The sequence below is a fragment of the Moschus berezovskii genome, chromosome 20 (genome assembly GCF_049115385.1).
Source record: "Moschus berezovskii isolate FMDL1 chromosome 20, NW_MosBer_1.0, whole genome shotgun sequence".
NCBI classification, from domain to species: domain Eukaryota; kingdom Metazoa; phylum Chordata; class Mammalia; order Artiodactyla; family Moschidae; genus Moschus; species Moschus berezovskii.
In genome coordinates this window covers 53,396,353-53,419,509 of record NC_142479.1, presented here as the reverse complement: position 1 = coordinate 53,419,509, position 23,157 = coordinate 53,396,353, and the positions used below count along the sequence as shown (strand labels likewise).

At 42.2% G+C, this 23,157-nt stretch overlaps 4 protein-coding genes across 16 annotated transcripts; all 4 read left to right on the top strand.

Annotated features, from left to right (window-relative positions):
* Positions 1 to 5,585: 5,585 nt before the first annotated feature.
* LOC129537639 (uncharacterized) lies at positions 5,586 to 6,242 on the top strand. 4 transcript variants are annotated; one of them, XM_088828511.1, is made up of 2 exons: positions 5,586 to 5,971; positions 6,083 to 6,242. In XM_088828511.1, the coding sequence occupies exons 1-2, from the start codon at positions 5,598 to 5,600 to the stop codon at positions 6,240 to 6,242; spliced, it is 534 nt and encodes a 177-aa protein (XP_088684637.1). In that variant the 5' UTR covers positions 5,586 to 5,597. The 4 variants fall into 4 exon arrangements, with proteins under 4 accessions (XP_088684637.1, XP_088684636.1, XP_088684635.1 ...); XM_088828510.1 differs by having other exon boundaries at positions 5,598 to 5,753; positions 5,889 to 6,242; XM_088828509.1 differs by having other exon boundaries at positions 5,598 to 5,761; positions 5,864 to 6,242.
* Positions 6,243 to 10,873: 4,631 nt separating this feature from the next.
* Positions 10,874 to 11,518, top strand: LOC148774742 (uncharacterized). Of its 4 annotated transcripts, none has more exons than XM_088828523.1 (2): positions 10,874 to 11,010; positions 11,128 to 11,518. In XM_088828523.1, the coding sequence occupies exons 1-2, from the start codon at positions 10,874 to 10,876 to the stop codon at positions 11,516 to 11,518; spliced, it is 528 nt and encodes a 175-aa protein (XP_088684649.1). The 4 variants fall into 4 exon arrangements, with proteins under 4 accessions (XP_088684649.1, XP_088684647.1, XP_088684648.1 ...); XM_088828521.1 differs by having other exon boundaries at positions 10,874 to 11,022; positions 11,125 to 11,518; XM_088828522.1 differs by having other exon boundaries at positions 10,874 to 11,247; positions 11,359 to 11,518.
* Positions 11,519 to 16,154: 4,636 nt separating this feature from the next.
* Positions 16,155 to 16,799, top strand: LOC129537647 (uncharacterized). 4 transcript variants are annotated; one of them, XM_088828519.1, is made up of 2 exons: positions 16,155 to 16,291; positions 16,439 to 16,799. In XM_088828519.1, exons 1-2 carry the CDS (start codon positions 16,155 to 16,157, stop codon positions 16,797 to 16,799), a joined length of 498 nt encoding a protein of 165 aa, XP_088684645.1. The 4 variants fall into 4 exon arrangements, with proteins under 4 accessions (XP_088684645.1, XP_088684644.1, XP_088684643.1 ...); XM_088828518.1 differs by having other exon boundaries at positions 16,409 to 16,799; XM_088828517.1 differs by having other exon boundaries at positions 16,155 to 16,303; positions 16,406 to 16,799.
* A 4,734-nt stretch (positions 16,800 to 21,533) lies between these two features.
* On the top strand, positions 21,534 to 22,178 carry LOC129537643 (uncharacterized). 4 transcript variants are annotated; one of them, XM_088828501.1, is made up of 2 exons: positions 21,534 to 21,670; positions 21,788 to 22,178. In XM_088828501.1, the coding sequence occupies exons 1-2, from the start codon at positions 21,534 to 21,536 to the stop codon at positions 22,176 to 22,178; spliced, it is 528 nt and encodes a 175-aa protein (XP_088684627.1). The 4 variants fall into 4 exon arrangements, with proteins under 4 accessions (XP_088684627.1, XP_088684626.1, XP_088684628.1 ...); XM_088828500.1 differs by having other exon boundaries at positions 21,534 to 21,697; positions 21,800 to 22,178; XM_088828502.1 differs by having other exon boundaries at positions 21,534 to 21,787; positions 21,935 to 22,178.
* Positions 22,179 to 23,157: the final 979 nt, after the last annotated feature.

The window sequence follows — 23,157 nt, the reverse complement described above, 5'->3', positions numbered from 1 at the left end:
GCAGTCCAAGGGACTCTCAAAACTCTTCTCCAACACCACAGTTCAAAAGCATCGATTCTTCGGTGCTCAGCTTTCTTTATAGTCCAACACTCACATCTATATATGACTACTGGTAAAACCATAGCTTTGACTAGATGAAACTTTGCTGAGGAAGTAATTTTCTGCTTTTTAATGTGCTGTCTAGGTTGGTCATAATTTCCTTCCAAGGAGCAAGCGTCTTTTAATTTCATGGCTGCAATCAGCATCTGCAGTGATTTTGGAGCCAAAAAAATTAAGTCTGCCACTGTTTCCCCATCTATTCACCATGAAGTGAAGGGACTGGATACCATGATCTTAGTTTTCTGAATGTTGAACTTTAAGCCAACTTTTTCACTCTCCTCTTTCACTTTCATCAAGAGGCTCTTTAGTTCTTCCTCACTTTCTGCCATAAGGGTGGTGTCATCTGCATATCTGAGGTTATTGATATTTCTCCCGGCGATCTTGATTCCAGCTTGTGCTTCATCCAGCCCAGCATTTCTCATGATGTACTCTGCATAGAAGTTAAATAAGCAGGGTGATAATATACAGCCTTGACGTACTCCTTTTCCTCTTTGGAACCAGTCTGTTGTAATACTGGAGTGGATTGCCATTCCATTCTGCAGGGGATCTTTCTGCCCCAAGGATCAAACCCATGTCTCCTGCATTACAGGCAGATTCTTTATCTTCTGAGTCACCATGGAAGTTCTTACATATACAGTGGAGTTCTTTATTCAGGTAGCCAGAATTTCAGTACATTTGGTTTACTATTATTATTCAAAATATTCAGTTTATTCTGCCTTATAGAGGTGCTACCTTCAGTGCCAGGCAAATGATATAAATGAATGAAACAGACCTGGTGATACTTCCTAGGTATTCCTGGAGACTGTGATTTTATGTTCAAGACAAAAAAGGGACATTTCCAGTGCCACTTCTTCTCACTTCCTTTCCCTTTCCTTCTAGAAGTGCTAATCCCAAGAACACTTCTCAATAAACATCCTGTTTGCTAATTTCTATCTCTGGGTCTGCTTGCTAGGGAACTCAAACAGTTCCGAAAAGCAATTTGTAATTCACAACAGTTAATCTGAGAGCTGGGAAGACTGCCTGAAATGTAGTTTTCATCTTTAGTGTATAATAAGTAGGAGCTTAAACATAAACATAGAAAACTTATGGAAATGAATATGTAGAGAGAACTGTGAATTTCATCTATTTATTCTTCTCTAAGGATTTTATGCTCCGGCGGCGCAGACGTGAGAGACGCCAGACCAGAGATCAAATTGCCAACATCTGCTGGATCATCAAAAAAGCAAGAGAGTTCCAGAAAAACACCTATTTCTGCTTCAGTGACTATGCCAAAGCCTTTGACTGTGTGGATCACAATAAACTGTGGAAAATTCTGAAAGAGATGGGAATCCCAGACCACCTGACCTGCTTCTTGAGAAACCTGTATGCAGCTCAGGAAGCAACAGTTAGAACTGTACATGGAACAACAGACTGGTTCCAAATAGGAAAAGGAGTACGTCAAGGTTGTATATTGTCACCCTGCTTATTTAACTTCTATGCAGAGTACATCATGAGGAACGCTGGGCTGGAAGAAGCACAAGCTGGAATCAAGATTGCTGGGAGAAATATCAATAACCTCAGATATGCAGATGACACCACCCTTATGGCAGAAAGTGAAGAGGAACTCAAAAGGATCTTGATGAAAGTGAAAGAGGAGAGTGAAAAGTTTGGCTTGAAGCTCAACATTCAGAAAACAAAGATCATGGCATCTGGTCCCATCACCTCATGGGAAATAGATGGGGAAACAGTGGAAACAGGGTCAGACTTTATTATTTTGGGCTCCAAAATCACTGCAGATGCTGATTGCAGCCATGAAATTAAAAGACGCTTACTCCTTGGAAGGAAAGTTATGACCAACCTTGATAGTATATTAAAAAGCAGAGACATTACTTTGCCAACCAAGGTCCGTCTAGTCAAGGCAATGGTTTTTCCCGTGGTCATGTATGGATGTGAGAGTTGGACTGTGAAGAAAGCTGATTGCCGAAGAATTGATGCTTTTGAACTGTGGTGTTGGAGAAGACTCTTGAGAGTCCCTTGGACTGCAAGGAGATCCAACCAGTCCATTCTAAAGGAGATCAATCCTGGGTGTTCATTGGAAGGACTGATGCTGAAGCTGAAACTCCAATACTTTGGCCACCTCATGCGTCAAGTTGACTCACTGGAAAAGAGTCTGATGCTAGGAAGAATTGGGGGTGGGAGGAGACGGGGACGACAGAGAATGAGATGGCTGGATGGCTTCACCGACTCTGTGGACATGAGTTTGAGTGAACTCCGGGAGTTGGTGATGGACAGGGAGGCCTGGCGTGCTGTGATTCATGGGGTCGCAAAGAGTCAGACACGACTGAGTGACTGAACTGAACTGAACTGAAGGATTTTATGTCACATATACACCAACATCTCCTTTAGTTAAAAATTTAAATAACACAAAGGAATGTGTTCAGAAGTGGGTTTCCTATTATTAGACTTTGCCAATCCCTTTGAAAACCTATTTATACAAACAGAGATGCATTCTTATTGAATGCATTTGTATCACATTTATGTCTTTACTCACAAACCCAGCTTTACTTGTACATTTTTTCGTTCTAATGTTTATTCAAATATTATTTTTTGGCCTTCAGGCAATGTTAATACATCCCTCCAATACTAGGTAAGTATATTATTCGACAGATTTGCTTACATATTTTTTATATTTATTGTTGAGAACTGTGAATACACATTTCCCATCAGTTTTTATTAAGAAATCTTGCTAAGTGCATAAGAAATATATCACTTTTCTATGTCAGCCAACTTTGCTGTTAACAATAATATTCCGGTGATACTTGGGTTTTTCTAAACATATAATCATGGTGGTGAATAGCCCCCAGCCTCAGGTATGCCCCATATTCATTCCCCAGTTACCCACAGTGGTAACCGCATTATTAACCCAGACTTCCGGGTTTTTCTTTCGCCCCTGCCTTGCTTTCCCACTTCCTCATGTGTACGTCCCAGAATTTCCCCCCACCCACAAGTGAACTACCTGCACTCACATCTTCGTCTCAGTATCTAGTTTGGGTGCCATTCAAACAACGACAATAGATGTTCAGCAAATATTTTTAGCTGACTGATACTGAACCAGTGGTGGTGGTTACTTCTCACAAAAGAGAGCTAAATCGGGATGTCTGCAAGTGAAGAGAACCGGTGTCAACACATGTGCTCACCTCCTTTCTCTCATATCTGTTTTTGTGTTAATACAGCATATGTGTCCATGGTGTCCTATAGGTAAGTTCCAGTCTATGGATCAAAGTTGAGCTTCCACGAATGTGTTTTATCAGCTGACACATTGCTTGCCACGTAAACAAATGTGGTTTTCCTCACGTGTAACCATGATCCCTTCGATTGGAATGTTTCTCCCACTTGTCTCTACCAGGCAAATCAGACATATTTTTAAAGGACCATTATACACCCATAAGTCATCCAAGAGCCTTCATTCACTTGACAAACATTTGTCACTAACGTGCTCTGTCTCAGTAACAATTTCATGCCTTCGAGGTGTCTGCATCGCAGTAGTGGAATGACAGAAAGTAACCGTGGTACAGCAGAGAATGCAAAATTCGGAGCACAAAGCAGGGACAAAGTGTACTGAACAGGGTGGTTAATCATTGCGAGGAAGCATCAGGGAACCCTGGGGTTTTGAGAGAGGTATTTAGTTCAGTAGTTTGCAAAGATAACGATAAAGATGAAACATTCCAGGAAGATAAGACAGCTTCAGCAGAGGGTTTCAAGCTTTATTTTTCATCTCTTCCTTAGCTGTCCTAAAACAGCTTAACTTCTGTTTACTCTTCAGTTCAGTTCAGTTCAGTTCAGTCGCTCAGTCGTGTCCGACTCTCCATTTTGGCTGAGATCAAGTGTAGTATCTGTTTAATCTTACACAAGTTTTTTTTTTTCTTTTTTCCTCAACAGTTCTATGCTTCTTTGGCCTATTGCTTAAAGAAGTATTAAGAATATACACTGTATTATATGCTGTATGAAAGATTCAAAACAAATTATGATATTCAGCACAATGCTTAGTGAACTCAGCATTTTGCCTAGTGAATTTAGCATAATGCATAGTAAATACAAATGATAAATATCATTTTGCTCAGATTTTATTGAAGATGCATGGAACATATCCATGTACTGTGTATGCTAATTGTAGTTCTTCAGTTAAAAATAACATACGAAGCTCAGTCTGGTGCTCTATGACAACTTAGAGGGGTGGGATGGGATTGGGGTGGAGGGCAGATCAGAGGGAGGGGACACATATATCCTTATGGCTGAATCATATTGTTGTACTGCAGAAAGTTATACAACCTTGTAAAGGAATTATCCTCAAATTAAAAAATAAAGACGTAAAAAATAACTCATTCTTTTGAGAATCAAAGTTGCTAAGCCATGTTCAGCTCTTTGCAACCCCATGAACTACACAGTCCGTGAATTCTCTAGGTCAGAATACTGGAATGGGTAGCCGTTCCCTCTTTCAGGGGATCTTCCAAAGCCAGGGGTCGAACCCAGGTCTCCGACATTGTAGGCAGATTCTTTACCAGCTGAGTTTATCAGGGAAGCTCTTCTTTCAGCTATTGCCAAACTGTTTCCTATGCACGTGTCTCATTCAAGTATCTAGAGGAAAAAGATGAGGAGTTATCTGTCAAGTTCTCTTACTACCCAACAGAATGTCTTGGATCCATATTTTTTTAAGGCTTAATAATTACAAACATGTTTATAGATAATGAATGCTTTTGTAATGAAATATCCTGTGTACAAGTCTGAAAAATTAAAGATAAATTAAAACATCCCATTCATGTTGCCTAGCCTGGGAGACACAATAAAAATGTGTTTCTTCTACTTAAAAGCTGTGACTATTGCGAAGTGCTTCTGACAGCAGAGCCCAAAAAGACACAGAATTTGAAACTTCCTTGCGATCTAAATATCTTCCTGACCACCAAGATGCCTGCAGATTATCACGATCACCCATGTGATTGGTGGACACCCTCCCCACAAACATCTTTCTTTCTGTTTCCTTTCCAGTGCTTCACCTGATCAGCACATGGACCTCTCAACCTTGACACCAAAATATACACGAGCCGTATAAGAAAATTTTTCTCTCTGAAGTTCAGAGAGCAGTGATAGAGAGAATATCACATTCAAAAGAAAAATGGTAGAGTCATATGACTAATGCTTTGTTAAGACATTGAACACACCAGGAGCAAAAGTGACACCCACTAAGGGAGAACTGGGCTATGGCTTTCAACTGGACACACACGAGCATATCAGGAAAAGGAAAAGTGTTTTTTTCCTCCAATTTGTAATACTGCAAGATAAACACACAATTATGTAATTAAATGATGAGTTTTCCTAGGAGGGTAAACAATAACAAGGAAATAATGATGTCATGATGGCAGCTCTTTCAGCAGGATATAAAGGGGGCTGTGGGCCGAGGAGACTCTCAAACTCAAGAAGCTCACTTTCCTGGAAACTCACCCAGACCTCCACCCTCTGACACCATGGTCAGCTCCTGTTGTGGCTCCGTCTGCTCTGACCAGAGCTGTGGCCGAAGTCTCTGCCTGGAGACCTGCTGCCTCCCCAGCTGCTGCCAGACCACCTGCTGCAGGACCACCTGCTGCCGCCCCAGCTGTGGAGTCTCCAGCTGCTGCCGCCCCGTCTGTTGCCAGCCCACCTGCCCTCGCCCCACCTGCTGCATCTCTAGCTGCTGCCGCCCCTCCTGCTGTGGGTCCAGCTGTGGTTCCAGCTGCTTCAGGCCTACCTGCTTCATCTCCAGCTGCTGCAGGCCCCAGTGCTGCCAGCCTGTGTGCTGCCAGCCCACCTGCCCTCGCCCCACCTGCTGCATCTCTAGCTGCTGCCGCCCCTCCTGCTGTGGGTCCAGCTGTGGTTCCAGCTGCTGCAGGCCTACTTGCTGCATCTCCAGCTGCTGCAGGCCCCGGTGCTGCCAGTCTGTGTGCTGCCAGCCCACCTGCCCCCGCATCTCCAGCTGCTGCCGCCCCTCTTGCTGTGGCTCCAGCTGCTGCCGCCCGAGCTGCTGCCTGCGCCCAGTGTGTGGCCGGGTCTCCTGCCACAGCACCTGCTATCGCCCCACCTGTGTCATCTCCACCTGCCCCCGCCCCGTGTGCTGTCCCTCCTCTTGCTGCTGAATCTCTGCTTTGAACATACTGCTTCCTCATTTCCTCCCTCCCCACAGTTGGAGAGTTACCTTTTAACATGTGGAGGGTTCAAGAGAACTGGTCCCTTGAATTTCATCAGCAAACACCATATACCGAGTCCACGTTCTAACTTCTGTCCAAACTCCCTCCCTTCTAAATGAGATCACTCAGAATATCGCAGCAAATTAGTCTTCCAAACACTCCTCTCTTTTTCCTCAGCACATCTATTTTTCATACTTAAGGAATTTGTTTCCATCACTTGTGGAGCCACTGAATTTTATCTCTCTGACACAGAATTCTAATGAAGTCTTTTTGAATACTCCTGGTTAAAGAATTTCTTATGTCTTCTTATTTCCATGAACCAAAATAAATGTCCTCCTAGTGGCACTGAAAATTGAATTTGATTGTTCCTTTCTTTCTTTTTTTTAAGGATTTACATTTCATTCAAAAGTAATTGTATTTTACCTGCACCTGCCAAGCAGCCCTAATTAATCAACCTTCAAGAGAGGTCAAATGACATTGGTCACTGCTTACTTATGTCTAGAAAATAGATAATCATTTTCTAGTTGTTAGTGGGGAAAGGAGTGAAACTGAAGTGATAGAGCATCTATGAATATAGTAACAGGAGGAAAGTTTTGAAAAGATTTAACACAATTAATGATTTTTAACAACACCAGCATTCAGGATTTTTTCACCTAGGAAAGCATCGCATCGATAGTTGAGTAAAGTCTATGCATTTTCTGCTTTGGGTCACAGGCAACGAGCCCTTCATCCACATACACAGTGACAATGTTAGTCACTCAGCTGCGTCCAGCTCTATGCGACCCCGTGGATTGTAGCCCACCAGGTGGCTCTGTCTGCGTAATTATGCAGGCAAGAATACTGGAGTGGGTTGCCATTGCATTCTCCTGGGGATTTTTCTGTCCCAAGGATCAAACCCAGGTCTCCTGCATTGCGGGCAGATTCTTAATCTTCTGAGTCACCATGGAAGCCCCTACATATACAGTGGAGTTCTGCTTTATTCTGGTAGCCATAGTTTCAGTACATTTGGTTTATTATTATTATTATTCAGAATATTCAGTTTATTCTGCCTTATAGAGGGGCTACCTTCAGTGCCAGGCAGGTGATATAAAAGAATGAAAGGGACCTGGAGACAATTCCTAGGTGTTCCTGGAGACTGTGGTTTTATGTTCAAGACAAAAAAGGGACCATTCCAGTGCCGTGCTTTGAAGTCCACTGAAACTCTATCCCAGCTTTTTTTCTCCAACTGTCCACGTCTGCTCACTTCCCTTCCCTTCCCTTTCCTTCTAGAAGTACTAATGCCCAGAGTACTTCTCAATAAACATCCTGTTCGCTAATTTTCATCTCTGGGTCTACTTCCTAGGGAACTCAAACAGTCCCCAAAAGCAACCTGTAATTCACTACAGTTAATCTGAGAGCTGGAAAGTCTGCCTGAGATGTAGTGTAAAATAATTAGGAGGTTAAACATAAATGTAGAAAACTTATGGAAATGATTCTGTAAAGAAAACTGTGAATTGTATCTAAAGTACATTTATTCCTTTCTAAAGATTTTATGTCACTTATGCATAAACACATGCTTCTTTAAAAAATCTGAATCACACAGAAGAATGTGATTAAAAGTGAGTTTCCGATCAATAGTCTTTGCCAATCCCATTCAAAACCTATTTTTTACAGAGATACATTCTTACTGAGTGCATTTGTATGATATTTATGTCTTTATTCACTAACCCAGCTTTAGTTGAACATTGTTTTGTTCTGATGCTTATTCAAATAATAATTTTTGGCCTTCAGGCAATGTTAACACATTCCTCCAATACCAGGTAAGTATATTATTTGACAGATTTGTTTACATATTTTTTATATTTATTGTTGAAAACTGAATACATGTTTCCCATTACATTTATGAAGAAATATTGCTAAGTGCATAGGAAATCCATCAGTTCTCTAAGCCGGCCAACTTCACTGTTAACAATACTATTCACTTGATTCTGTGGGATTTGCTAGACATATAATCATGGTGGCTAATATCCTCAGGTATGTCCCCATATTCATTCCTCTGTTACCCAGGTGGTAACCGCATTATCGACTCAGGCTTTAGGGCTTTTCTTCATTCCTTGCTTTCCCACTTCCTCATGTGTACTTCACAGAATCGTCCCCCAAATGGAACTATTTGCAGTCGCATCACGGTCTGAATATCTACTCTGGGTGAAATCCAAACAAAGACAATGGATGGTCAACTAATACTTTTAGCTGATTGAGATTAAACCAGTGATGGTGGCTACGTCACACACAAGAGAGCTAAATCGGGATGTCTGCAAGTGAAGAGAACCAGTGTCAACACTTCTGTTCACCTGCTTTCTATCAAATCTGTTTCTGTGTTTATACAGCAAATATATCCATGGTGTCCTATAAGTAAGTTCGATTCTATGGACCAAATTTGAACGTCCACAAATGTGTTTTATCAGGTGACACATTGTTTGCCACAGAAACAAATGTGGTTTTCCTCAAGTGTAACCATGATCCCTTTGTTTGGAATGTTTCTCCCACTTTTCTCTACCAGGCAAAAGAGACATGTTTTTTAATGGACCATTAAATACCTGTAAGTCATCCAAGAGCCTTCATTCACTCGACAAACATTGTTTTGTAATGTTTTCTGTCTCCATACCAAAATTAAATTTTATAGTTCATGCCTTCAGGGTGTCTGCATCGCAATAGTGGAATGACAGAAGGTAACCCTGGTACAGCAGAGAATGCAAAATTCGGAGCACAAAGCAGGGACAAACTGTACTGAACAGGGTGGTTAATCATTGCGAGGAAGCATCAGGGAAACCTGGGGTTTTGAGAGAGGTATTTAGTTCAGTAGTTTGCAAAGATAACGATAAAGATGAAACATTCCAGGAAGATAAGACAGCTTCAGCAGAGGGTTTCAAGCTTTATTTTTCATCTCTTCCTTAGCTGTCCTAAAACAGCTTAACTTCTGTTTAATTTTACACAAGTTTTTTTCTTTTCTTTTTTCCTCAACAGTTCTATGCTTCTTTGGCCTATTGCTTAAAGAAGTATTAAGAATATACACTGTATTATATGCTGTATGAAAGATTCAAAACAAATTATGATATTCAGCACAATGCTTAGTGAACTCAGCATTTTGCCTAGTGAATTTAGCATAATGCATAGTAAATACAAATGATAAATATCATTTTGCTCAGATTTTATTGAAGATGCATGGAACATATCCATGTACTATGTATGCTAATTGTAGTTCTTCAGTTAAAAATAACATACGAAGCTCAGTCTGGTGCTCTATGACAACTTAGAGGGGTGGGATGGGATTGGGGTGGAGGGCAGATCAGAGGGAGGGGACACATATATCCTTATGGCTGAATCATATTGTTGTACTGCAGAAAGTTATACAACCTTGTAAAGGAATTACCCTCAAATTAAAAAATAAAGATGTAAAAAATAACTCATTCTTTTGAGAATCAAAGTTGCTAAGCCATGTTCAGCTCTTTGCAACCCCATGAACTACACAGTCCTTGAATTCTCTAGGTCAGAATACTGCAATGGGTAGCCGTTCCCTCTTTCAGGGGATCTTCCAAAGCCAGGGGTCGAACCCAGGTCCCCGACATTGTAGGCAGATTCTTTACCAGCTGAGTTTATCAGGGAAGCTCTTCTTTCAGCTATTGCCAAACTGTTTCCTATGCACGTGTCTCATTCAAGTATCTAGAGGAAAAAGATGAGTTATCTGTCAAGTTCTCTTACTACCCAACAGAATGTCTTGGATCCATATTTTTTTAAGGCTTAATAATTACAAACATGTTTATAGATAATGAATGCTTTTGTAATGAAATATCCTGTGTACAAGTCTGAAAAATTAAAGATAAATTAAAACATCCCATTCATGTTGCCTAGCCTGGGAGACACAGCAAAAATGTGTTTCTTCTACTTAAAAGCTGTGACTATTGCGAAGTGCTTCTGACAGCAGAGCCCAAAAAGACACAGAATTTGAAACTTCCTTGCGATCTAAATATCTTCCTGACCACCAAGATGCCTGCAGATTATCACAATCACCCATGTGATTGGTGGACACCCTCCCCACAAACATCTTTCTTTCTGTTTCCTTTCCAGTGCTTCACCTGATCAGCACATGGACCTCTCAACCTTGACTCCAAAATATACACGAGCCGTATAAGAAAATTTTTCTCTCTGAAATTCAGAGAGCAGTGATAGAGAGAATATCACATTCAAAAGAAAAATCTTAGAGTCATATGACTAATGCTTTGTTAAGACATTGAACACACCAGGAGCAAAAGTGACACCCACTAAGGGAGAACTGGGCTATGGCTTTCAACTGGACACACACGAGCATATCAGGAAAAGGAAAAGTGTTTTTTTCCTCCAATTTGTAATACTGCAAGATAAACACACAATTATGTAATTAAATGATGAATTTTCCTAGGAGGGTAAACAATAACAAGGAAATAATTATGTCATGATAGCAGCTCTTTCAACAGGATATAAAGGGGGCTGTGGGCCGAGGAGACACTCAAACTCAAGAAGCTCACTTTCCTGGAAACTCACCCAAACCTCCACCCTCTGAAACCATGGTCAGCTCCTGTTGTGGCTCCGTCTGCTCTGACCAGAGCTGTGGCCGAAGTCTCTGCCAGGAGACCTGCTGCCAGCCCAGCTGCTGCCAGACCACCTGCTGCAGGACCACCTGCTGCCGCCCCAGCTGTGGTGTGTCCAGCTGCTGCCGCCCCGTCTGCTGCCAGCCCACCTGCCCTCGCCCCACCTGCTGCATCTCCAGCTGCTACCGCCCCTCCTGCTCTGTTTCCAGCTGTGGTTCCAGCTGCTTCAGGCCTACCTGCTGCATCTCCAGCTGCTGCAGGCCCCAGTGCTGCCAGCCTGTGTGCTGCCAGCCCACCTGCCCTCGCCCCACCTGCTGCATCTCTAGCTGCTGCCGCCCCTCCTGCTGTGGGTCCAGCTGTGGTTCCACCTGCTGCAGGCCTACCTGCTGCATCTCCAGCTGCTGCAGGCCCCGGTGCTGCCAGTCTGTGTGCTGCCAGCCCACCTGCCCCCGCATCTCCAGCTGCTGCCGCCCCTCTTGCTGTGGCTCCAGCTGCTGCCGCCCGAGCTGCTGCCTGCGCCCAGTGTGTGGCCGGGTCTCCTGCCACAGCACCTGCTATCGCCCCACCTGTGTCATTTCCTCCTGCCCCCGCCCCGTGTGCTGTCCCTCCTCTTGCTGCTGAATCTCTGCTTTGAACATACTGCTTGCTCATTTCCTCCCTCCCCACAGTTGGAGAGTTACCTTTTAACATGTGGAGGGTTCAAGAGAACTGGTCCCTTGAATTTCATCAGCACACACCATATACCGAGTCCACGTTCTAACTTCTGTCCAAACTCCTTCCCTTCTAAATGAGATCACTCAGAATCTCGCAGGAAATTACAGTCTCCCAAACACTCCTCCCTTTTTCCTCAGCACATCTATTTTTCATACTTAAGGAATTTGTCTCTATCACTTGTGGAGCCACCGATTTTTATCTCTCTGACACAGAATTCTAATGAAGTCTTTTTGAATACCCTTGGTTAAAGAATTTCTTATGTCTTCTTATTTCCATGAACCAAAATAAATGTCCTCCTAGCGGCATTGAAAATTGAATCTGATTGTTCCTTTCTTTCTTTTTTTTAAGGATTTACATTTCATTCAAAAGTAATTGTATTTTACATGCACCTGCCAAGCAGCCCTAATTAATCAACCTTCAAGAGAGGTCAAATGACATTGATCACTGCTTACTTATGCCTAGAAAATAGATAATCATTTTCCAGTTGTTAGTGGGGAAAGGAGTGAAACTGAAGTGATAGAGCATCTATGAATATAGTAACAGGAGGAAAGTTTTGAAAAGATTGAACACAATTAATGATTTTTAACAACACCAGCATTCAGGATTTTTTCACCTAGGAAAGCATCGCATCGATAGTTTAGTAAAGTCTGTGCATTTTCTGCTTTGGGTCACAGGCAACGAGCCCTTCATCCACATACACAGTGACAATGTTAGTCACTCAGCTGCGTCCAGCTCTATGCGACCCCGTGGATTGTAGCCCACCAGGTGGCTCTGTCTGCGGAATTATGCAGGCAAGAATACTGGAGTGGGTTGCCATTGCATTCTCCTGGGGATTTTTCTGTCCCAAGGATCGAACCCAGGTCTCCTGCATTGCGGGCAGATTCTTAATCTTCTGAGTCACCATGGAAGCCCCTACATATACAGCGGAGTTCTGCTTTATTCTGGTAGCCACAGTTTCAGTACATTTGGTTTATTATTATTATTATTCAGAATATCAGTTTATTCTGCCTTATAGAGGGGCTACCTTCAGTGCCAGGCAGGTGATATAAAAGAATGAAAGGGACCTGATGACAATTCCTAGGTGTTCCTGGAGACTGTGGTTTTATGTTCAAGACAAAAAAGGGACCATTCCAGTGCCGTGCTTTGAAGTCCACTGAAACTCTATCCCAGCATTTTTTCTCCAACTGTCCATGTCTGCTCACTTCCCTTCCCTTCCCTTTCCTTCTAGAAGTACTAATGCCCAGAGTACTTCTCAATAAACATCCTGTTCGCTAATTTTCATCTCTGGGTCTACTTCCTAGGGAACTCAAACAGTCCCCAAAAGCAACTTGTAATTCACTACAGTTAATCTGAGAGCTGGAAAGTCTGCCTGAGATGTAGTGTAAAATAATTAGGAGGTTAAACATAAATGTAGAAAACTTATGGAAATGATTCTGTAAAGAGAACTGTGAATTGTATCTAAAGTACATTTATTCCTTTCTAAGGATTTTATGTCACTTATGCACAAACACATGCTTCTTTAAAAAATCTGAATCACACAGAAGAATGTGATTAAAAGTGAGTTTCCGATCAATAGTCTTTGCCAATCCCATTCAAAACCTATTTTTTACAGAGATACATTCTTACTGAGTGCATTTGTATGATATTTATGTCTTTATTCACTAACCCAGCTTTAGTTGAACATTGTTTTGTTCTGATGCTTATTCAAATAATAATTTTTGGCCTTCAGGCAATGTTAACACATTCCTCCAATACCAGGTAAGTATATTATTTGACAGATTTGTTTACATATTTTTTATATTTATTGTTGAAAACTGAATACATGTTTCCCATTACATTTATGAAGAAATATTGCTAAGTGCATAGGAAATCCATCAGTTCTCTAAGCCGGCCAACTTCACTGTTAACAATACTATTCACTTGATTCTGTGGGATTTGCTAGACATATAATCATGGTGGCTAATATCCTCAGGCATGTCCCCATATTCATTCCTCTGTTACCCAGGTGGTAACCGCATTATCGACTCAGGCTTTAGGGCTTTTCTTCATTCCTTGCTTTCCCACTTCCTCATGTGTACTTCACAGAATCGTCCCCCAAATGGAACTATTTGCAGTCGCATCACGGTCTGAATATCTACTCTGGGTGAAATCCAAACAAAGACAATGGATGGTCAACTAATACTTTTAGCTGATTGAGATTAAACCAGTGATGGTGGCTACGTCACACACAAGAGAGCTAAATCGGGATGTCTGCAAGTGAAGAGAACCAGTGTCAACACTTCTGTTCACCTGCTTTCTATCAAATCTGTTTCTGTGTTTATACAGCAAATATATCCATGGTGTCCTATAAGTAAGTTCGATTCTATGGACCAAATTTGAACGTCCACAAATGTGTTTTATCAGGTGACACATTGTTTGCCACAGAAACAAATGTGGTTTTCCTCAAGTGTAACCATGATCCCTTTGTATGGAATGTTTCTCCCACTTTTCTCTACCAGGCAAAAGAGACATGTTTTTTAATGGACCATTAAATACCTGTAAGTCATCCAAGAGCCTTCATTCACTCGACAAACATTGTTTTGTAATGTTTTCTGTCTCCATACCAAAATTAAATTTTATAGTTCATGCCTTCGAGGTGTCTGCATCGCAATAGTGGAATGACAGAAGGTAACTGTGGTATAGCAGAGAATGCAAAATTCGGAGCACAAAGCAGGGACAAACTGTACTGAACAGGGTGGTTAATCATTGCGAGGAAGCATCAGGGAAACCTGGGGTTTTGAGAGAGGAATTAAGTTCAGTAGTTTGCAAAGATAACGATAAAGATGAAACATTCCAGGAAGATAAGACAGCTTCAGCAGAGGGTTTCAAGCTTTATTTTTCATCTCTTCCTTAGCTGTCCTAAAACAGCTTAACTTCTGTTTAATCTTACACAAGTATTTTTTTTTTTCTTTTTTCCTCAACAGTTCTATGCTTCTTTGGCCTATTGCTTAAAGAAGTATTAAGAATATACACTGTATTATATGCTGTATGAAAGATTCAAAACAAATTATGATATTCAGCACAATGCTTAGTGAACTCAGCATTTTGCCTAGTGAATTTAGCATAATGCATAGTAAATACAAATGATAAATATCATTTTGCTCAGATTTTATTGAAGATGCATGGAACATATCCATGTACTGTGTATGCTAATTGTAGTTCTTCAGTTAAAAATAACATACGAAGCTCAGTCTGGTGCTCTGTGACAACTTAGAGGGGTGGGATGGGATTGCGGTGGAGGGCAGATCAGAGGGAGGGGACACATATATCCTTATGGCTGAATCATATTGTTGTACTGCAGAAAGTTATACAACCTTGTAAAGGAATTATCCTCAAATTAAAAAATAAAGACGTAAAAAATAACTCATTCTTTTGAGAATCAAAGTTGCTAAGCCATGTTCAGCTCTTTGCAACCCCATGAACTACACAGTCCTTGAATTCTCTAGGTCAGAATACTGCAATGGGTAGCCGTTCCCTCTTTCAGGGGATCTTCCAAAGCCAGGGGTCGAACCCAGGTCTCCGACATTGTAGGCAGATTCTTTACCAGCTGAGTTTATCAGGGAAGCTCTTCTTTCAGCTATTGCCAAACTGTTTCCTATGCACGTGTCTCATTCAACTATCTAGAGGAAAAAGATGAGGAGTTATCTGTCAAGTTCTCTTACTACCCAACAGAATGTCTTGGATCCATATTTTTTTAAGGCTTAATAATTACAAACATGTTTATAGATAATGAATGCTTTTGTAATGAAATATCCTGTGTACAAGTCTGAAAAATTAAAGATAAATTAAAACATCCCATTCATGTTGCCTAGCCTGGGAGACACAGCAAAAATGTGTTTCTTCTACTTAAAAGCTGTGACTATTGCGAAGTGCTTCTGACAGCAGAGCCCAAAAAGACACAGAATTTGAAACTTCCTTGCGATCTAAATATCTTCCTGACCATCAAGATGCCTGCAGATTATCACAATCACCCATGTGATTGGTGGACACCCTCCCCACAAACATCTTTCTTTCTGTTTCCTTTCCAGTGCTTCACCTGATCAGCACATGGACCTCTCAACCTTGACTCCAAAATATACACGAGCCGTATAAGAAAATTTTTCTCTCTGAAGTTCAGAGAGCAGTGATAGAGAGAATATCACATTCAAAAGAAAAATGGTAGAGTCATATGACTAATGCTTTGTTAAGACATTGAACACACCAGGAGCAAAAGTGACACCCACTAAGGGAGAACTGGGCTATGGCTTTCAACTGGACACACACGAGCATATCAGGAAAAGGAAAAGTGTTTTTTTCCTCCAATTTGTAATACTGCAAGATAAACACACAATTATGTAATTAAATGATGAGTTTTCCTAGGAGGGTAAACAATAACAAGGAAATAATGATGTCATGATAGCAGCTTATTCAGCAGGATATAAAGGGGGCTGTGGGCCAAGGAGACACTCAAACTCAAGAAGCTCATTTTCCTGGAAACTCACCCAAACCTCCACCCTCTGACACCATGGTCAGCTCCTGTTGTGGCTCCGTCTGCTCTGACCAGAGCTGTGGCCGAAGTCTCTGCCTGGAGACCTGCTGCCAGCCCAGCTGCTGCCAGACCACCTGCTGCAGGACCACCTGCTGCCGCCCCAGCTGTGGAGTGTCCAGCTGCTGCCGCCCCGTCTGCTGCCAGCCCACCTGCCCTCGCCCCACCTGCTGCATATCTAGCTGCTGCCGCCCCTCCTGCTGTGTTTCCAGCTGTGGTTCCAGCTGCTTCAGGCCTACCTGCTGCATCTCCAGCTGCTGCAGGCCCCAGTGCTGCCAGCCTGTGTGCTGCCAGCCCACCTGCCCTCGCCCCACCTGCTGCATCTCTAGCTGTTTCCGCCCCTCCTGCTGTGTTTCCAGCTGTGGTTCCAGCTGCTGCAGGCCTACTTGTTGCATCTCCAGTTGCTGCAGGCCCCGGTGCTGCCAGTCTGTGTGCTGCCAGCCCACCTGCCCCCGCATCTCCAGCTGCTGCCGCCCCTCTTGCTGTGGCTCCAGTTGCTGCCGCCCGAGCTGCTGCCTGCGCCCAGTCTGTGGCCGGGTCTCCTGCCACAGCACCTGCTATCGCCCCACCTGTGTCATCTCCACCTGCCCCCGCCCCGTGTGCTGTCCCTCCTCTTGCTGCTGAATCTCTGCTTTGAACATACTGCTTCCTCATTTCCTCCCTCCCCACAGTTGGAGAGCTTCTTTGTAAAATGTGGAGGGTTCAAGAGAACTGGTCCCTTGAATTTCATCAGCAAACAACAGACACACCAAGCCCCGTTCTAACTTCTGTCCAAACTCCTTCCCTTCTAAATGAGATCACTCAGAATCTCACAGGAAATTACAATCTCCCAAACACTCCTCCTTTTTTCTTCAGCACATCTATTTTTCATACTTAAGGAATTTATCTCCATCACTTTTAGGGCCACTGATTTTTATCTCTCTGACATGGAATTGCAATGAAGATTTTTTTCACTACTCTTTGGTGGGTTTCTTATGTCTTGCTATTTCCATGAACCAAAATAAAGGTCCTCCTAGTGGCACTGAAAATTGAATCTGAATGTTACTTTCTTTTTTTTAAAGATTTACATTTTGATCCAAAGTAATTGTATTTTGCCTGCACCTTCCAAACGACACAAATTAATCGACCTTCAAGAGAGGTCAAATGACATTGATCACTGCTTACTTATGTCTAGAAAATAGATAAATTAATCATTTTCTAGTCTTTATGGGGAAAAGGGTGAAGTTGAAGTGATAGAGCATCTTCACTATTATAACAGGAGGAAAGTTTTGAAAAGATTTAACACAATTAATGATTTTTAACAACACCAGCATTCAGGATTTTTTCACCTAGGAAAGCATCACATTGATAGTTTCGTAGACTCTATGCATTGTCTGCTTCGAGTCACAGGCAACAAGCCCTTCATCCACATACACAGTGACAATGTTAGTCACTCAGCTGTGTCCAACTCTTTGAGACCCCATGGATTGTAGCCCACCAGGTCGCTCTGTCTGGCAATTATGCATGGAAGAATACTGGAGTGGGTTGCCATTCCATTCTCCTGGGGATCTTTCTGCCCCAAGGATCGAACCCAGGTCTCCTGCAATGTGGGCAGATTCTTTTTCTTCTGAGCCACCATGGAAGCCCCTACATATACAATGGAATTCTGCTTTATTCTGGTAGCCACAGTTTCAGTACACTTGGTTTATTATTATTCAAAATATTCAGTTTATTCTGCCTTATGGAAGGGCTACCTTCAGTGCCAGGCAGGTGATATAAATGAATGAAACAGATGTGGTGACAATTCCTAGGTGTTCCTGGAGACTGTGGTTTTATATTCAAGACAAAAAAGGGACTTTTCCAGTGCCGTGCTTAGCTGTCCACTGAAACTCTATCCCAGCTTGATTTCTTCAACTGTCCACTTCTGTTCACTTCCCTTCCCTTTTCTTCTAGAAGTGTTCATTCCAAGAGCACTTCTCAATAAAAATCCTGTTTGCTAATATTCCTCTCTGGGTCTGCTTCCTAGGGAATTCAAACAGTCCCCAAAGCAATTTGTAATTCACAACAGTTAATTTGAAAGCTGGAAAGGCTGACTGAAGTGTAGTTTTCATCTTTAGTGTATAATAAGTAGGAGCTTAAACATAAGCATAGAAAACTTATGGAAATCAATATGTAGAGAGAACTGTGAATTTCATCTATTTATTCTTCTCTAAGGATTTTATGTCACTTATACACCAACATCTCCTTCAGTTAAAAATTTAAACAACACAAAAGAATGTGTTCAGAAGTGAGTTTCCTATTATTAGTCTTTCCCAATCCCACTGAAACCCTATTTTCACAAACAGAGACACATTCTTATTGAATGCATTTGTGTCACATTTATGTCTTTGTTCACAAACCCAGCTTTACTTGTACATTTTTTGTTCTGATGTTTATTCAAATATTAATTTTTGGCCTTCAGGCAATGTTAATACATTCCTCCAATACCAGGTAAGTATATTATTCGACAGATTTGTTTACGTATTTTTTATATTTATTTGTTGAGAACTGTTAATACATGTTTCCCATTAGATTTTATGAAGAAATCTTGCTAAGTGCATAAGAAATCTATCAATTTTCTAAGTCAGCCAACTTCACTGTTAATAATAATATTCCGGTGATACTTGGGTTTTTCTAAACATATAATCATGGTGGTGAATAGCCCCCAGCCTCAGGTATGCCCCATATTCATTGCCCAGTTACCCACAGTGGTAACCACATTATTAACCCAGACTTCCGGGTTTTTCTTTCGCCCCTGCCTTGCTTTCCCACTTCCTCATGTGTACTTCCCAGAATTTCCCCCCACCAACAAGTGAACTACCTGCACTCACATCTTCGTCTCAGTATCTAGTTTGGGTGCCATTCAAACAACGACAATAGATGTTCAGCAAATATTTTTAGCTGATTGATACTGAACCAGTGGTGGTGGTTACTTCTCACAAAAGAGAGCTAAATCAGGATGTCTGCAAGTGAATAGAACTGGTGTCAACACATGTGCTCACCTCCTTTCTCTCATATCTGTTTCTGTGTTAATACAGCATATGTGTCCATGGTGTCCTATAGGTAAGTTCCAGTCTATGGATCAAAGTTGAGCTTCCACGAATGTGTTTTATCAGCTGACACATTGCTTGCCACGTAAACAAATGTGGTTTTCCTCAAGTGTAACCATGATCCCTTTGATTGGAATGTTTCTCCCACTTGTCTCTACCAGGCAAATCAGACATATTTTTTAAAGGACCATTATACACCCATAAGTCATCCAAGAGCCTTCATTCACTTGACAAACATTTGTCACTAACGTGCTCTGTCTCAGTAACAAAATTGAATTTTATACTTCATGACTTCGAGGTGTCTGCATCGCAGTAGTGGAATGACAGAAAGTAACCGTGGTACAGCAGAGAATGCAAAATTCGGAGCACAAAGCAGGGACAAACTGTACTGAACAGGGTGGTTAATCATTGCGAGGAAGCATCAGGGAAACCTGGGGTTTTGAGAGAGGTATTTAGTTCAGTAGTTTGCAAAGATAACGATAAAGATGAAACATTTCAGGAAGATAAGACAGCTTCAGCAGAGGGTTTCAAGCTTTATTTTTCATCTCTTCCTTAGCTGTCCTAAAACAGCTTAACTTCTGTTTACTCTTCAGTTCAGTTCAGTTCAGTTCAGTCGCTCAGTCGTGTCCGACTCTCCATTTTGGCTGAGATCAAGTGTAGTATCTGTTTAATCTTACACAAGTTTTTTTTTTTCTTTTTTCCTCAACAGTTCTATGCTTCTTTGGCCTATTGCTTAAAGAAGTATTAAGAATATACACTGTATTATATGCTGTATGAAAGATTCAAAACAAATTATGATATTCAGCACAATGCTTAGTGAACTCAGCATTTTGCCTAGTGAATTTAGCATAATGCATAGTAAATACAAATGATAAATATCATTTTGCTCAGATTTTATTGAAGATGCATGGAACATATCCATGTACTGTGTATGCTAATTGTAGTTCTTCAGTTAAAAATAACATACGAAGCTCAGTCTGGTGCTCTGTGACAACTTAGAGGGGTGGGATGGGATTGCGGTGGAGGGCAGATCAGAGGGAGGGGACACATATATCCTTATGGCTGAATCATATTGTTGTACTGCAGAAAGTTATACAACCTTGTAAAGGAATTATCCTCAAATTAAAAAATAAAGACGTAAAAAATAACTCATTCTTTTGAGAATCAAAGTTGCTAAGCCATGTTCAGCTCTTTGCAACCCCATGAACTACACAGTCCGTGAATTCTCTAGGTCAGAATACTGGAATGGGTAGCCGTTCCCTCTTTCAGGGGATCTTCCAAAGCCAGGGGTCGAACCCAGGTCTCCGACATTGTAGGCAGATTCTTTACCAGCTGAGTTTATCAGGGAAGCTCTTCTTTCAGCTATTGCCAATCTGTTTCCTATGCACGTGTCTCATTCAAGTATCTAGAGGAAAAAGATGAGGAGTTATCTGTCAAGTTCTCTTACTACCCAACAGAATGTCTTGGATCCATATTTTTTTAAGGCTTAATAATTACAAACATGTTTATAGATAATGAATGCTTTTGTAATGAAATATCCTGTGTACAAGTCTGAAAAATTAAAGATAAATTAAAACATCCCATTCATGTTGCCTAGCCTGGGAGACACAGCAAAAATGTGTTTCTTCTACTTAAAAGCTGTGACTATTGCGAAGTGTTTCTGACAGTAGAGCCCAAAAAGACACAGAATTTGAAACTTCCTTGCGATCTAAATATCTTCCTGACCATCAAGATGCCTGCAGATTATCACAATCACCCATGTAATTTGTGGACACCCTCCCCACAAACATCTTTCTTTCTGTTTCCTTTCCAGTGCTTCACCTGATCAGCACATGGACCTCTCAACCTTGACACCAAAATATACACGAGCCATATAAGAAAATTTTTCTCTCTGAAGTTCAGAGAGCAGTGATAGAGAGAATATCACATTCAAAAGAAAAATGGTAGAGTCATATGACTAATGCTTTGTTAAGACATTGAACACACCAGGAGCAAAAGTGACACCCACTAAGGGAGAACTGGGCTATGGCTTTCAACTGGACACACACGAGCATATCAGGAAAAGGAAAAGTGTTTTTTTCCTCCAATTTGTAATACTGCAAGATAAACACACAATTATGTAATTAAATGATGAGTTTTCCTAGGAGGGTACACAATAACAAGGAAATAATATATGTCATGATGGCAGCTCTTTCAGCAGGATATAAAGGGGGCTGTGGGCCGAGGAGACACTCAAACTCAAGAAGCTCACTTTCCTGGAAACTCACCCAGACCTCCACCCTCTGACACCATGGTCAGCTCCTGTTGTGGCTCTGTCTGCTCTGACCAGAGCTATGGCCGAAGTCTCTGCCTGGAGACCTGCTGCCTCCCCAGCTGCTGCCAGACCACCTGCTGCCGGACCACTTGCTGCCGCCCCAGCTGTGGAGTGTCCAGCTGCTGCCGCCCCGTCTGCTGCCAGCCCACCTGCCCTCGCCCCACCTGCTGCATCTCCAGCTGCTACCGCCCCTCCTGCTGTGTTTCCAGCTGTGGTTCCAGCTGCTGCAGGCCTACCTGCTTCATCTCCAGCTGCTGCAGGCCCCAGTGCTGCCAGTCTGTGTGCTGCCAGCCCACCTGCCCTCGCCCCACCTGCTGCATCTCTAGCTGTTTCCGCCCCTCCTGCTGTGTTTCCAGCTGTGGTTCCAGCTGCTTCAGGCCTACCTGCTGCATCTCCAGCTGCTGCAGGCCCCGGTGCTGCCAGTCTGTGTGCTGCCAGCCCACCTGCCCCCGCATCTCCAGCTGCTGCCGCCCCTCTTGCTGTGGCTCCAGCTGCTGCCGCCCGAGCTGCTGCCTGCGCCCAGTGTGTGGCCGGGTCTCCTGCCACAGCACCTGCTATCGGCCCACCTGTGTCATCTCCACCTGCCCCCGCCCCGTGTGCTGTCCCTCCTCTTGCTGCTGAATCTCTGCTTTGAACATACTGCTTCCTCATTTCCTCCCTCCCGACAGTTGGAGAGCTTCTTTGTAAAATGTGGAGGGTTCAAGAGAACTGGTTCCTTGAATTTCATCAGCAAACAACAGACACACCAAGCCCCGTTCTAACTTCTGTCCAAACTCCTTCCCTTCTAAATGAGATCACTCAGAATCTCACAGGAAATTACAATCTCCCAAACACTCCTCCTTTTTTCATCAGCACATCTATTTTTCATACTTAAGGAGTTTATCTCCATCACTTTTAGGGCCACTGATTTTTATCTCTCTGACATGGAATTGCAATGAAGATTTTTTTCACTACTCTTTGGTAAAGGTTTTCTTATGTCTTGCTGTTTCCATGAACCAAAATAAAGGTCCTCCTAGTGGCACTGAAAATTGAATCTGAATGTTACTTTCTTTTTTTTAAAGATTTACATTTTGATCCAAAGTCATTGTATTTTGCCTGCACCTTCCAAACGACACAAATTAATCGACCTTCAAGAGAGGTCAAAAGACATTGATCACTGCTTACTTATGTCTAGAAAATAGATAAATTAATCATTTTCTAGTCTTTATGGGGAAAAGGGGTGAAGTTGAAGTGATAGAGCATCTTCACTATAATAACAGGAGGAAAGTTTTGAAAAGATTCAACACAATTAATGACTTTTAACAACACCAGCATTCAGGATTTTTTCAGCTAGGAAAGCATCACATTGATAGTTTCGTAGACTCTATGCATTGTCTGCTTCGAGTCACAGGCAACAAGCCCTTCATCCACATACACAGTGACAATGTTAGTCACTCAGCTGTGTCCAACTCTTTGCGACCCCATGGATTGTAGCCCACCAGGTCGCTCTGTCTGCCAATTATGCAGGGAAGAATACTGGAGTGGGTTGCCATTCCATTCTCCTGGGGATCTTTCTGCCCCAAGGATCGAACCCAGGTCTCCTGCATCGTGGGCAGATTCT

What these genes read in the sequence shown, in the direction of transcription:
- LOC129537647 (XM_088828516.1), top strand. Translation starts at nt 16,155, where the DNA reads ATGGTCAGCTCCTGTTGTGGCTCCGTCTGCTCTGACCAGAGCTGTGGC. An exon ending in CCCCAGTGCTGCCAGCCTGT is followed by an intron (nt 16,460 to 16,546) that starts GTGCTGCCAGCC and finishes CTGTGGTTCCAG; the next exon opens with CTGCTGCAGGCCTACTTGTT.
- LOC129537643 (XM_055397253.2), top strand. Translation starts at nt 21,534, where the DNA reads ATGGTCAGCTCCTGTTGTGGCTCTGTCTGCTCTGACCAGAGCTATGGC.
- LOC129537639 (XM_088828508.1), top strand. Translation starts at nt 5,598, where the DNA reads ATGGTCAGCTCCTGTTGTGGCTCCGTCTGCTCTGACCAGAGCTGTGGC. An exon ending in CCCCAGTGCTGCCAGCCTGT is followed by an intron (nt 5,903 to 5,947) that starts GTGCTGCCAGCC and finishes CTGCATCTCTAG; the next exon opens with CTGCTGCCGCCCCTCCTGCT.
- LOC148774742 (XM_088828520.1), top strand. Translation starts at nt 10,874, where the DNA reads ATGGTCAGCTCCTGTTGTGGCTCCGTCTGCTCTGACCAGAGCTGTGGC.